This window comes from Rhamphochromis longiceps, linkage group LG9, assembly GCF_057381845.1.
Source record: "Rhamphochromis longiceps isolate RC_006_pf linkage group LG9, R_longiceps_female_GT1.1, whole genome shotgun sequence".
Classification (NCBI taxonomy): Eukaryota; Metazoa; Chordata; class Actinopteri; order Cichliformes; family Cichlidae; genus Rhamphochromis; species Rhamphochromis longiceps.
In genome coordinates, this window is record NC_140565.1 from 22796401 (window position 1) to 22810340 (window position 13940).

Here is a 13940-nt window from a genome sequence, read left to right on the forward strand (position 1 = left end):
TCTCCACTTCCAGGATGCAAACTGGTGAGATCAACACATCCACATTAGAGCATCACTGATAAACCCCCCCCCCCCCCCCCCCAAAAACACCCTCTGAGTGAGTTTTCAGGATTTATACTTTGCCAAATCACGATTTGTAGTAAATGCTGTGCTTCCTTTACCTGAATTTCAAACAGTCTTGCGCTGATTTTCTCCCCATGAGGTGGAAGACAGATCCTTCCTTTCCTCCCTCCCTCTTTCCATCCTTCCCTCCCTCACCCTGGCTCCTGCGGAGAGGCTATTATTGCAGCTAATTATCTACAAATAGGCCCAATATGACAAACACAGCCCTGTACCAGTGCTAGCCGAGTGCAGGAATCAGTCTAAGTGAGAATAAGAATAAAAAGGAGGCGAGGAGAGGCGGACAATGAATAGGACAAAAGTTACGGAGAAGAAAAAAAAATAGCAAAAAAAATAATAAAAAATGAATCAGACATAATTGAGTTGAACATGATGAAGACACAATGTGGAATGAGATGAGAGAAATTGTGGTCCTAAAAAAGATATAAGTGGGAGGCAGATGGGCGAAGAAAGGCAGTGACACCAAAAGAGAGACAGCGCCGAGAGAGACTAACGCAGGAAAATGATCTTGTCTATACAGTGTGTTGTTGCCATTGGCAACTGTCCTGCTATGCACAGACCACATCCAGTTAACTCCCAGCATGCCTTATGATCAGGGCAGCTCAGGGGTCTGAGGCTGTCGGTCTCATTTTCATAGAGAAACTCATTTACCAGGCAAACATGGAGGGCTATGACACATCAATAGGTGCTTGATTAGATCCTTACCTTTGATACATATGAATATTTATCACTGTTGAGTAAATACACATTTGCTCTCCTTTCATCTGGATCATCCAGAGAGTCCTCCTGCTCTCCTCTTAATTTCTTCCAATGAATATGTCACAGGAGCTTCAGTGCTCCCTACAAAGTGACAGCACTCAAGATAATCTGGTTATTGTTGCTCAGAGGCGTGATCAACACTCACTTTAAGTTTCATAAAATGCACTGGGGCTTTTGTCTTGGTTTTTTTTTTCCATGGTGACAACAGCTCTTAGAGACCTAAAGGAAATGAGTAAGGGGGCAATAATCACTGGAGCGGGCTCAAAAAGATGTGTTTGGAATTCGTTGCTGCAAAAGATTAGTGTTTGGCTGCACGACTGAAGCTGCAGGTGTGATACGGATGCCAAGACAAGTTGAAATCAGAGTTATTCCTGTTTGATGAGCCCCAGCACAGAGAAGGCACACAATCACTTAAGCATACCCACTCTCTCACTCTCTTTTTAAACACACATAGCTGGATAGCAGATATTTTTAGTGAGTTTTACTTACATCACTAACTCCAGCCTCCACTATCTTCAGGCCCGTCTCCTTCTCCAGCTGCTGCTTCTGTTGGACTGCATGGGGAGACAAAAGCAGAGGAGGTGTTGAATATGAGCAGTGGATGACAAAGTAGCAGATTTTTCAGTTCCTGCAGCAGAACAAGTGGACAGTGAAAGTGAGAATGATGCAATGGATGTATCAGGCTGAGTCAGATGTCAAACTGGTCATAGAAAATGTACAGCCCACACATAGAGCCAGACAATCTTCATCGAGAGCGAAGGGAAAACAATCTCTGGGGTAAGACAGCAGTAGCCAGCAGTCTATTGTGGTACTTTGGCAGGAATGAATTATTAGTAGGCCTTTAACAGGTAACAACAGGTTAGGGTTAGGTAAAAGTAGAGCTGGGCGATATGAGATTTTTTCATATCACGATATGTTTTTTTCATTTCAGGCGATAACGATATCTATCACGATATAAGCCAAATAACTATATTTGTAAGATTTAAATGTGCCGTTGCTCACAAGTAAAATGTGAAATAATCAGCAGCTTGTTTTTATTTAAATATTTATTTCCCATAATAAGTTCAACAGGGTAGATGTACTTAAGGAACATGAGACTTTTTCAGATAAATAAAGGCAAATATTGCAAACTACACAAAAGGCAGCCGCTAAAGCGTTTAAGTTTCAAAATAGAACAAACAAAACAGACTAAATTGTCAATTCCACTTAGAAACAAAATATTAATTCTAAAAATAAATCTTAGTTTGTTTTACAGAAGAACAGACAAAACTGACTAACTTTTGTCAATATCAAGTAAACTGAGAACTAAAAGGAAATTCTCAATCTCTCCTTGTTGTATAGCTGAGCTTTTCAAACAGTTTTAACAGTTACTTTAGTCTGACAAAAGCCGAATGACGAATTAGCGCTTCCAGTCAGAGACTGAGGCTACGTCCACACGTACACGGGTATTTTTGAAAACGGAGATTTTCCGTTTTCGTTTTAAAAAATAATCCCGTCCACACATAAAGGCAGAAATGAAGGAAAACGCTGCTATGAACATGCCAAAGCAGCAGGTGGCGCTAGATTCCTAACCGTGCCAAAATGTTGGCCAATCAGAAGTCTAGAAGCCTCGGTGGGAAAAAGTAAACAAAGCTGGGGCATAGAAGCAGAACCGAGTCGTATGTGTGGAGGGACAGTAACTTTGTGTATATGTAAGCATTTAAACACTGCAGAGAGTAGAATTAACAGTAACAGTATTGTAGAAATTCATTTCACCGAAACAATAACGTGGCGCACAGTGTGACGCATGCACCAGTTTATTGTATTTCCAGACTTGCTTTCGGCACAATTTACAGTGCACGCTACTCTGTTTTTTGTCAGACTTGAAATAGCCGAAATACCTTCACACTACGGAACTTCTATGGCTCTTCCGTTCGACAATCTCTCCGGCATTGGAACCATCATCTGTTTTCTCTTCGGTCACGCTCGGTTGATTTTTCTAGTCGGCACACTCATTTCCTCCATTAGGCGCTGGCTCCATTACCCGCTGGCTGCTTCCCAAACAAACACACGTGCGGCTTGGCACTTGTGCTGTACGTAACAAGTCACGCGACGTGATGCTGCGGCTGTGATTGGTTCAGCTCTGCGCTACTTAATTTGGATTGGCTGACCTTTTTTTTTTTTTTTTTTCTTGAGGACAAGAGCGGCGAGGTCTATCACGATAGCTTAATTTCTCTATCGAGTCAAAGTTATATCGCGATACATATCGTTATCGTTCTATCGCCCAGCTCTAGGTAAAAGGTACATTTCCACACCTGAACTTTGGGATACTTTCCACGGTCTTTGGATTTCACATGTAGCACAGAGCACCATAAAGTGCATTGCAAACTATTGCATTGATGAAATACTTGATGTGGTTTAACATTGAATACAGCATGCAGGATGCACAACACCTAGTTTCTAGTGCTAAATGTACTGGAGTATTGGCTGTATTGTTATACAGTAAATTTACATTTATTTATATAGTGTCAAGTCACAACAAGTCGCCGCAAGACACCTTTTACAGCAAGGTAAAAACACCCTGAGGAAAAAAAAAACCAGCAATCAAGTGACCCTCTTACAATTGAGCACTTTGCGACAGTGGGAAGGAAAAACTCCCTTTTAACAGGAAGAAACCTCTGGCAGAACTAGGGTCAAGGAGGGACGGCCATCTGCTTGGGGGTGAAGGGAAAAGAAAAAGTAGACCATAAGAAGAAAGGACAAAACACAGAGTTAGGGCCTGGTCATTGCTCTAAATATAGCTTAAAGGTTTTACAGTTTTACTACTGATTCAATCACTGCTGCCATCTTGGAGTTGCTAACTTGGAGTTGGTGGGTCTGCTGTGTCTCACGGAGTAGGAAATCCGAGTTGAGGGAGCATGAGACTGGACTTGGACACAGTAATTGTATAAGCTAATACTAATAGTTCCAGCATGCTAACAGTGATGTGCAATGATATTTAAGATTAATACAAAATGTGAACAGACATCCTGTTTATAATGATAGCACTCACCATGCAATGCCTCATTTGATTACTTGGTCTGTAGAGCTGTTATCTGCTGTGAGTCTATGATTTTTGGGAGGATATGGCAGCATAATGTAGCTGAAAGGCTTATGCATATTGCATGCACTGCATAAAATGAAGCTGTGGCATGCATAATGTTCAATATCCTATTTTGGTGTGTATGTTAACCATAGATTGCATATAAAAGGCGGCACTTCTGGTTGTGCAAATCTGCATTGTTTTTAATGGCCACCAGGGGGCGACTCTTTAGATCAGAAAATTTGTTTGCATAGAAATCTGTGAGAAACTTTTTACTTGACATGTGATCTGTATAAATATTTTGGTCTTAATTGCTGGTTTCAGGTTTTCTTGCATGTTTACAAGAAAAATGTTGCGTGTGCATGTTTGAGGGCTACACTGTGTGAGAGCGAATGTGTCGTCAGGGTCAAAATACTCAAGACAGGAAAACACAAACTGACAGGTGATGTCACTGAGGCAGTCTGTTATTTACAGTCAGTGATGCTAACATTTGCTAATTGACGCACCTGTCGCACCATTTTTACACCACTGGGAAAACTCAGTGATGATGATGTAACATGGTAGACTAATGTGCCTGTGTTAATTCAGCTCCATATTATTGTGTGAAGTTGCACTGGGTTGGGAGTGGTTTTGTGTGTGTGTGTCACATTTTTGGTGAGCCAATGGCTGGAATGGGGTTGGACTAATTAGAGGCAGGTGTACTTGATTGCACTGATACACTGGTCTACTTATAGCCCACACTACAAACACTGCTGTGTCGTTTTGTCTCTCTGTGCAGGCCAGGGCCTATTATATGCCACAGCCTAAAGGCAGCAGAGTTGCAGAGGCTGGAGTGACCACTGGCTATATGCTTGCAGGGTGGTGGGTCTCCAAGGACAACTTCTAACCCTGTTAAAGGCAACACGTGGAGTGCAACTGGCCGTGTGGCACAGCGGGCTCTGGCCTTGGGACTGTGTGTTTTTATATGATTCATAAATGGGACACTGGACTGTTTTATCTTTTATCTCTTGATATTTTTTTGTCAATAAATTATCTTTTAGAATTTTATTGACTGTCATCTTTTTGCCCACGACTGAGACGGTTGGTCAGACCTAGAATCTTTCTTTGGGTGTGTTACAATGACGCCAGACGTTTTTATGTATGTTACGTTTTTATTAAGTTTTCAATGCATCCATAGTCACACTAGAGCTGAAGTCAACTCTGTAATTTTTGAGAAACCCCAAATATAAAAGTAAAAATATCAAGGCTATCAGTTTTATAATGGGGAAAAGTGATGAACAGCTAGCAAGGCTAAAACGATTGTACCGCTATCCTCAAACATATCATGCCAGACCTACTGAAGATTATCAGACAGCACATGAAGTGCTTGTGGATTCGCAGCACACAATAACTTGAGCTCCTGCCTTTGTTCTTCCAGTAATTAATACACCACCCGAGTTTGATCCTCAGATCTACTGATCTAATCAAATATGGCATGCTATTTCCAAAGCTTTGTTCGCCAAGGATATTCTCATGCAAATCAAACTAAAGTGAGGCAATCTTAAATATCCATCATCCAAGATCACACGTTCTGCCGACTTTTTCCACCTCCCTGTGCTTAACACCCCTTCCTCACTTTGATAGAAACATTTATATTGGAAAACAAAATCAAAGGGGACCTTAATAGATTATGCCAAATTATAGAGTGAAAGGGAAAATAGAGCATAATATTAATTGAGTTGGTTAGCATGTGAATGTGATTGGTAATGGGAGGGGGAAAGGAAAAAGAGTGCAGTTAAAGGGAGAAAGAGAGCAGGTCCTTTAAATCCCATTTCCCCAGATGAAGGCTATGCAAATGACCCTGAAGAGCTGAACCCCACCTCACACTCCAAATTTGGCAAGGGCCTGTTTAATTAGTATTTTAATCTATCCCAGTGATTCCACTCAGTCCACAATGTATGCAGAATTCTATCTAATTAAGGATGCTACTTTTAGGATAATCATCCATCTCCCTGGCTCTTCCTCTGTCGCCTTTTCACCGTCTGGTTATTAAGGATCCTGCAAACATTGATCATCCTATCATCTCATCAACATGGCAGCGAAGGGGGCATCTTATATTTTAGTTGTCAGCCGGGGTTTTCTGAAAGATGGCTAAAAAGGAGCATAAAGAAGGCTGAGAGAGAGCCGGAAAGGTCAAATATACATTCAAAGTCTCTGAAGAAGAGTGCCACATAAAAGAAGACAAAAAGGAGGGGAAGAAAATCTCCTGCCATTAGTGAGAGGAGAAAAGTCTTCAGCTGGCATGTCTCCAAGATGGAACTCATTTTCATTTCATGCTGCCACCCCTGTATTTAGTCACAGACATATTGGCTCTCCATAGATAGCGACAGTACCTGCTCAGTCCCGGTGCTGTTTAGAAGGGGGGTAATGAGCAAGGTAATTGGGCCCAGCTGGGTGAGGGCGTAGGTGGCGGAGGGAGGTGAAGCTGCTTAAAGGTCATGCAGCGTTTTGGTCCTAATGAGGACCCCTCTGAGGGTCACAACACATCATGAGTCAAACTACGAAAGATTATCCAGGAATCAACACGTGTCACAGAGTCTGCAGCTCAAGGTTTGACTGACAAGCTGACATTAAGCGTCTTCCAATGAAACCAAAGAAGCCTGAAGGTCAGTATACTTGTGAATCAAAGCTAAAACCTCTCCAATCAACCTGAGGGGAAGGACAGTCCAACAACAGCCACTTTAAATATAAATACAATGTACTTGCCAAGCTAATTAGCTGGCACCTGGATGGATTTGGGCTGCAGAGAGAATCCAGCCAAGAGGTAGCTTGTTCTCTCGCCGACTGCACCGATAACAGCCAACCGGATCTCTTTCTGGTCACCCCTTATATTAACCTCCCACTGGAGCTCACTCTCTTTTTCTTTTTCTCAAAGATACACACACACACACACACACACACACGCTGATTTTGTAGACTTCAAATTAGCCACCAAATAGTCCTGACAGACTGTGGAAAAGAGATGTCAGGTCTCATTTCAGAGAGCCTCCTCCAGCCATTTTAATAGACATTGTCTGAGTCTATTTAGTCAGATCTCTAATACTGAGATCTGATCCCTGCTGTGCATTTGATCTTTTTGGTTTCCAAGTCATATTAGCCAAATCATCTCATGTTCTGCAGTTTTCATATGTGTTTGAATGTGTTCCATTTTCAAGTGGCTTTGAGAGAAATTATGTACAAGGACAATAGTTTCAAGAGAAAATATTAAAAAGACTAGAAATACTGAAAAAAGACTGAAATACTGGCTGCAAACCTTGTTTTCTGCCTTTTTCTTCAAACTCTGGTCACCAAATGGAGTAGCGTAGGATTTTCAGTACTATTCATTAGTATTGCAATATACAACTCAACAAAAAATGAAAAATGAATTGCAAATTAGTGTACCAGTACTTCGTATGCACTCAGTTATCCTAAAAAAAATCCTATCAAAGGGAGCCCAAGTCTTGTCATGCAGTCACTTGATGGTGGGAATTATGAAAGCAAGACACATCAAGATCAAGGCCCTGACTGACAGCAGAGATTAATGAGAAAGAAAATCAATCACCTTTTTGTGAACAAACCACAACCAACCACCAATGCAGAAAACCCACCAGCTAAAGAAAAGAGAAAGACAAGCAAACAAACTTTTGCCTTTTGCTGAAAATGGGGGGGTTAATAGCCTTCACCATGAAGGCATCCTGTGCTGGGAGAAGCTAGCTAATGCTAACAAGACTGAGCAAGGGAAGGAAACCAACTTGCTGCAAAAAAATGCTGTATCTGAGTCAGAGGCGTCAAGGCTGTGTGAAAATCTCAAAGAAGACAAAGAAAGAAAGCAAAACTGTATTACACTATAGTATTATAGTAAGTCCAGATGCTGCAAATGACCCGTGTTACAACTTCTGTTGTATTTAATTTAAGATCTGCATAGTGTGGGTAAGGTGGGTATGTGGTTGGTGCAGCCAGTGCACAGCTTACAGCTGATTGGCTTCATCCTGAGGTCTATCCGGTCTTTAAGTGATGACGTGTTGAATCCTGCTCCCGACCCAAATTACTCTGCGCTTAATAAGGTTCTTGTGTTTTTAACATGTTTTAATGCTTTGTATCTTGTTCTATTTAATCTCAACAAGCCCCTAAAAACAGTCTGTGATCACTGTCGGTCTCTCTCCATTTTCATTGCCGCTATTCGTTTTAAAGCTCATTTTTAAAGCCTTAGGATGTAACTATCCGGTTGTTCAGTCTGACGTCACTAGTCGTGTCTGGACCTAAACTCCGCTGCAGGTCCATATATCAAACGATCACTATGGCATTACTGAGAGTTGAAAAACTGTCTAAAGTCTTTCATCTTTAATAAAATGATCAGCGTTCTGCTCTACCAGGTGTAACAATTGAGTTTAACATCCAGGCATCCATGAAAACGGAATTTATGACATTTAACGGAGTTAGAAGTTAGCAGGGAGTTAGCTCGCTAGCTTCTATCTAAATACAATATAGCATGTCCTGACTGCGGGGTTTTGGAAACAAATTAAAACGTACAGCTCTGTTATCACTTCCAGCATAAATGAAGACAGAAAACTAAACAGCAGTGACATTTGTAGGGTTACTGAAGTTGGGCTAGCTGGTATATAATGATGTGCTACGTGACCGCTAGCGACACAGCTATGTTAGCATAATATAAACAAGCTAACTTTTTCTCCACTCAATAAAAGTTAACGTGAGTGTTCTCGGTGGTCAGGAACAAATGTAATCGCCTGGCAGGATGCTGTAAAAGGACCAAACTTCAGCCAGGAGAACAACTGAGATAATCCATCCACAATATGAGGTTAGTCATTCATATACTGCTGCATGGGCTGGGCTGTAGTTACATCCTAAGGTTTTAAAAACTGAGCTTAAATAAATGATTAGTGGTAATAAAAGCCGAGGGAGGTCAACAGTGATCACTGACTGTTTTAGGAGCTTTTTGAGATTAAATAGAAGAAAATACATAACATTAAACATGTTAACAACACAAAAGCCATATTAAACGCAGACTACTTTAGGCCCGGAAGTAGGATTCGTCACATCATCACTTAACAATCGGATAGCCCAGCCTTGCAGCAGTATATTAATGACTAACCTCGTAGATGGATTATCTCAGTTGTTCTCCCGAATGAAGTTTGGTCCGTTTACAGCATCCCGACATGGGATTGCATTTGTCCCGAACCACTGAGTGGAAAAAAGTTAGCATTCATTCTCCAGCTTCACTGTTTATAGTGTAACGATGGTTAAGTGTTATTGTACAGTGACATGTTGGTGATCTCTGCACACTGTTGTTGTTCCTTTAAGATTCATGTTTGGTTGTGGTGTACAGGAAGGGGTGGGTGGGACCTGGTTGTTCTGTGTGTGTGCCAGGCTGAAGAGAGGTGAAGTTCGAGAGCGCTTCCCCCTGAGTTAACAACCCGCTGGCTTATGTGCCAAATAAACGGACAAACTGAGACCCCAACCGTCTGGTTCTTGTGAACGTTACATTGGTGTCAGAAGTGAAGAAAGAAAAAAGAACCCCAGAACGCCCGACACCCTGTTGCTGGCGACGCTTGCCGTTACGAGACGAGGATGTTGCCGGGCAAGATTAAGAAGGAGACGGAGGAGAGGGAGGTTCGTCCGCGCTCGCCCGCCCATGGAGTGAGGGAAACGGCGCTGCGGCTGTCTGCCGAGGCTGGATTTTCTCCAGGTTTGACTAGGCTCGGGAACTGTTCGCACAGCGGCCGCGATTCCGGCGGGAAGGAGTCGACCTCGCTTGGCGCGCCGTCACGTGATGTAAACAAACATGGCGGCGCCCAGCAAGCTGCAGCGAATATAAAAACGCCTAAGTTCAGCGGCAAGACGCCATGGGAAGTGTTTATCGCACAGTTCGAGCTGTTAGCTGTCGCAGCTGGCTGGTCTGAGGAACATAAAGCTCTCCAACTGGCTTTGTGTCTGTGTGAGGATGCAGCTGCATGCCTGCTGCTGCTGACCGAGGAGCAGAGGGGAGATTATAATGCTCTGGTCGGAGCACTTCAGAGGCGCTTCGGGCAGTATAACCAACCAGTGCTGCTGAGGTCGGAGTTCCACAACAGACGCAGATTGCCAGGCGAGCCCCTCCGCATTTTGGCCCATGAAATCGAGTGCCTTTGCCGGAGGGCGTATGACAGCATGCCACCATCAGTGCAAGCGGAGTTAGCTCGGGACCAGTTCCTGCAGGCCCTGAGCCCTAAAGAGCTCCGTATGCAAACTCAGCTTGCTCGGCCAGCCACACTCAGTGCAGCCCTGGAGCTAGCGTTGGAGAGGGAGATGCTTGCAGGATCCTCTGGGGGCGCTGATGACGCACACGTGGTGAGGGCTGTGTCAGCACCTGTGGAACAGATGGAGACGCCAGCGGGCTTGTGCAGTTTGGTGCAGGCGGCTTCGCTGCAGTCGCCTTCCCCTCGGGCTGGCCCACACCGCCGACCACAGAGCTGCTGGGGATGTGGACAACCCGGACACCTCATCAGGCAGTGCCCCAAGCTTGCAGCGGTTCAGGGAAACGCCCACGGGCCCGTGTAGGTGGGAGTACACGGGCCTGGGAGAACGACATCCCCACACCACCGCCACCTCCACCCGGTGCGGCCATCGCTGTGGGCTGGACCCAGGTTGGCGGCTTTTGCCATGTTCCAGTGACGATCGCGGGGGTGTCCTGTACGGCCCTGCTGGACACGGGGTCCAATGCAACGCTGGTCCGACCCGATATTGTCCCAACCGGAGCTGCTGTGCAACCGACTAATGTGCAACTTAAGACTGTGACCGGTGATCTGGCCCCAATGAGAGGGAGGGGAGTGTTCCAGTTCAAGGTGGGGGACCTCGGTGTGTCTTATGCTGCCTGGGTGGCTGACGTGCAGGACGCCTGCATCCTTGGGCTGGATTTTTTACGAGCCATTGGCGGTGTACTGGACTTAGGCAAAGGCTTCCTCGTAACCCCTGATGGGAAGAAGGTGCCGCTTATTCCTCCCCCGGTCTGCACAGCATCTGCCGCGGCGTCCACCTCCACCGCAGAGACCGCTGCAGACCCGCCAGCAGAACAGCGAGCGGAGGAGGAGGAGGAGAGGCTCTTAGCAGTGAGGAGTATCTGGTCAAAGAACTGTGAGGGGCTGACTCCACAGCAGCAAGAGAGTCTATGGCAGGTACTAAAAGAGTTTAGTGACATTTTTGCCCTGAAAGAAAGTGATGTTGGCTTGACACACTTGGTAGAGCACGTCATTGAGACCGGGGATGCCCAGCCTATTAAAGTGCGCCCACGCCGCCTGCCCCTGGCTCATCAGGAGGCTGCGGACAGAGAGTTGTGTGAAATGATGAAGGCGGGCATCATAGAGCCATCTGATAGCCCGTGGGCCTCCGCGGTGGTGATGGTGCCTAAGAAAAAAAGTCCTAGGATGCGTTTCTGTGTGGACTACAGACCACTCAACAAAGTGACGAAGAAGGACTCTTACCCCCTTCCCAGGATTGATGAGTCTCTCGACTTAGTAGCCAGGTCCTCCTGGTTCTCCACCCTGGACCTGCGGAGTGGCTACTGGCAGGTGCCACTGTCCCCGGAATCCAGACCGAAGACAGCCTTCTGCACTAACAGGGGACTATGGCAGTTCAAAGTCCTGAGCTTTGGTCTTTGCAATGCTCCTGCGACCTTCGAGAGGCTTATGGACAGTGTGCTGGCTGGCGTCCCACGGCAACGGTGTCTGGTTTACCTGGATGACCTTCTAGTGCACGGGAGCTCCTTTGATGCTGCCCTGGATGCCCTGAGACAAGTGTTGGAGAGGGTGGCAGCTGCAGGCCTGAAGCTGCACCCCGACAAGTGCCACTTCATGAGGAGGGAGGTGGAGTTTCTGGGCCACAAGCTGGGTCGTGAGGGCATCAGCACGTTGGAGGAAAAAATTCACACCATTACCGAGTGGCCCACACCAGCAGACCAGAAACAGCTCAAAAGCTTCCTAGGACTGGCGTCTTATTACAGGAGGTTTGTGAAGGGCTTTTCCTCCATAGCCGCACCACTCTTCCACCTGCTGCAGAAGGACCGTGACTTCATCTGGACCCGGGACTGTCAGCAGGCGTTCGACACCCTCCGCAGATCGCTGACAGAGTCTCCAGTCCTTGCCCCCCCCTGACCCCGCCCTGCCTTTTGTCCTGGACACTGACGCAAGTAATGTGGGGCTGGGAGCGGTGTTGTCGCAGGTTGGGCCGGAAGGGGAGAAGGTGGTGGCGTACTTCAGCCGGGTCCTGAACAGGAGTGAGCGGCGCTACTGTGTCACACGACGAGAGCTGTTGGCTGTGGTGGCGGGGGTGAGACACTTTAAGTACTACCTGTGCGGCACAGCATTTGTTATCAGAACTGATCATGCTGCCCTTCAGTGGCTGATGTCTTTCAGGGAGCCAGAGGGACAGGTGGCTCGCTGGCTGGAGGAGCTCCAAGCCTTCAATTTCACTGTGGAGCACAGAGCAGGGACGCACCATTCTAACGCAGACGCCCTCTCTCGTCGCCCATGTGCTGCAGCTGGCTGCCGTTACTGTGAGAAGCGAGAGGAAATAGAGCGGGAACTCACGACAATAGACGGAGCAGCACAGCTCGCCTGCAGGGCTCTTCTGATGGTGGATGCAGCGGAGTGGAGGGCACGGCAGGAACAAGACACGGACCTGCTGCCGGTCCTGCAGTGGCTGGAGAAGGGGGAGCAACCCCTTTGGGATGAGGTCACTGGGTTTTCCATCTGTACCAGGGGGCTATGGGCCAAGTTTGCAGCTCTCAGGCTGAAGGAGGGGGTGTTGGAGCGTGCCTGGAAGGATCCTGCCACGGGGGAGGAGAGGTGGCAGGTTGTGGTGCCAAGGTCGCTGAGGTCAGCTGTGCTGGAAGCCTGCCATGGGAGCACTGGCTCCGGCCACTTTGGGGTCTCCAAGACTCTCCGCCGCCTCCGCCAGGGCTATTACTGGGGTCAACAGCGGAGGGACGTGGAGGACTTTTGCCGCAGCTGTGATGCATGTTCCTCACACAAAGGGCCACAGGACCAGTCCCGGGCTCAGCTTCAGCAGCAACCAGCAGGAGCCCCAATGGAGCGAGTAGCTGTGGACGTCATGGGCCCATTTCCTCGCACAGACAGAGGAAACCGCTATGTTCTTGTGGCCATGGACTATTTTACCAAGTGGCCGGAAGCATACGCCATCCCAGATCAGGAGGCTGAGACGGTCGCTGATGTATTAGTGGAGGGGATGTTCAGCCGCTTTGGAACAGCAGAGACCCTCCACAGTGACCAGGGGTGTAACTTTGAGTCCAAGGTATTTGCTGCCATGTGTGAACGCCTTGGGACTAAGAAAACCCGCACCACCCCACTTCACCCCCAAAGCGATGGGCTGGTGGAAAGGTTTAACAGGACGCTGGCCCAGCAGCTAGCCATCCTTACCTCAGAACACCAACGGGACTGGGATTACCATCTTCCCCTTACCCTCATGGCCTACAGGTCGGCAGTACAGGACTCCACCCAATGTACGCCTGCCCTGCTCATGTTAGGGAGAGAGCTGAGAACTCCTGCAGAGTTGGCTTTTGGGAAGCCCCCGGACGCGCCAGAGGCACCACCGGGCCGGGACTACGCAAGGAAGCTGCAGGACCGGCTGGATTCTGCACATTCCTACGCCCGAGAGCAGCTGGCGAAGGCAGGCCTGCGCCAAAAGAGGAATTACGACATCACCACTAAGGGGAGGCACTTCCATGCTGGGGAGCTGGTGTGGGTCTACAGCCCAAAGAGGAAGAAGGGACGGTGTCCTAAACTGGATAGCAGCTGGGTGGGGCCTTGCAGCGTCCTAGAGCGAGTAGGGGAGGTTGTTTACAGGGTGCAGTTGCCTCCTAGGGGGAGGATAGTAGCGCTGCACAGAGACCGGATGGCCCCCTACAGAGGGCAGTCCCTCCCCTCCTTTCCAGAGGGACGTGTACAGAGCGTCCGTGACCCTGCTCAGAGGG

At 47.1% G+C, this 13940-nt stretch overlaps 1 protein-coding gene across 1 annotated transcript in view; it reads right to left on the reverse strand.

Moving 5' to 3' along the window:
- ptprn2 (protein tyrosine phosphatase receptor type N2) overlaps positions 1–13940 on the reverse strand; it is a 165360-nt gene that overhangs the window by 58277 nt on the left and 93143 nt on the right. Inside the window, exon 11 of the mRNA XM_085418892.1 lies at positions 1369–1433. Within this exon, the coding sequence (XP_085275018.1) occupies positions 1369–1433 (65 nt within the window). The remainder of the gene's footprint in view (positions 1–1368; positions 1434–13940) is intronic.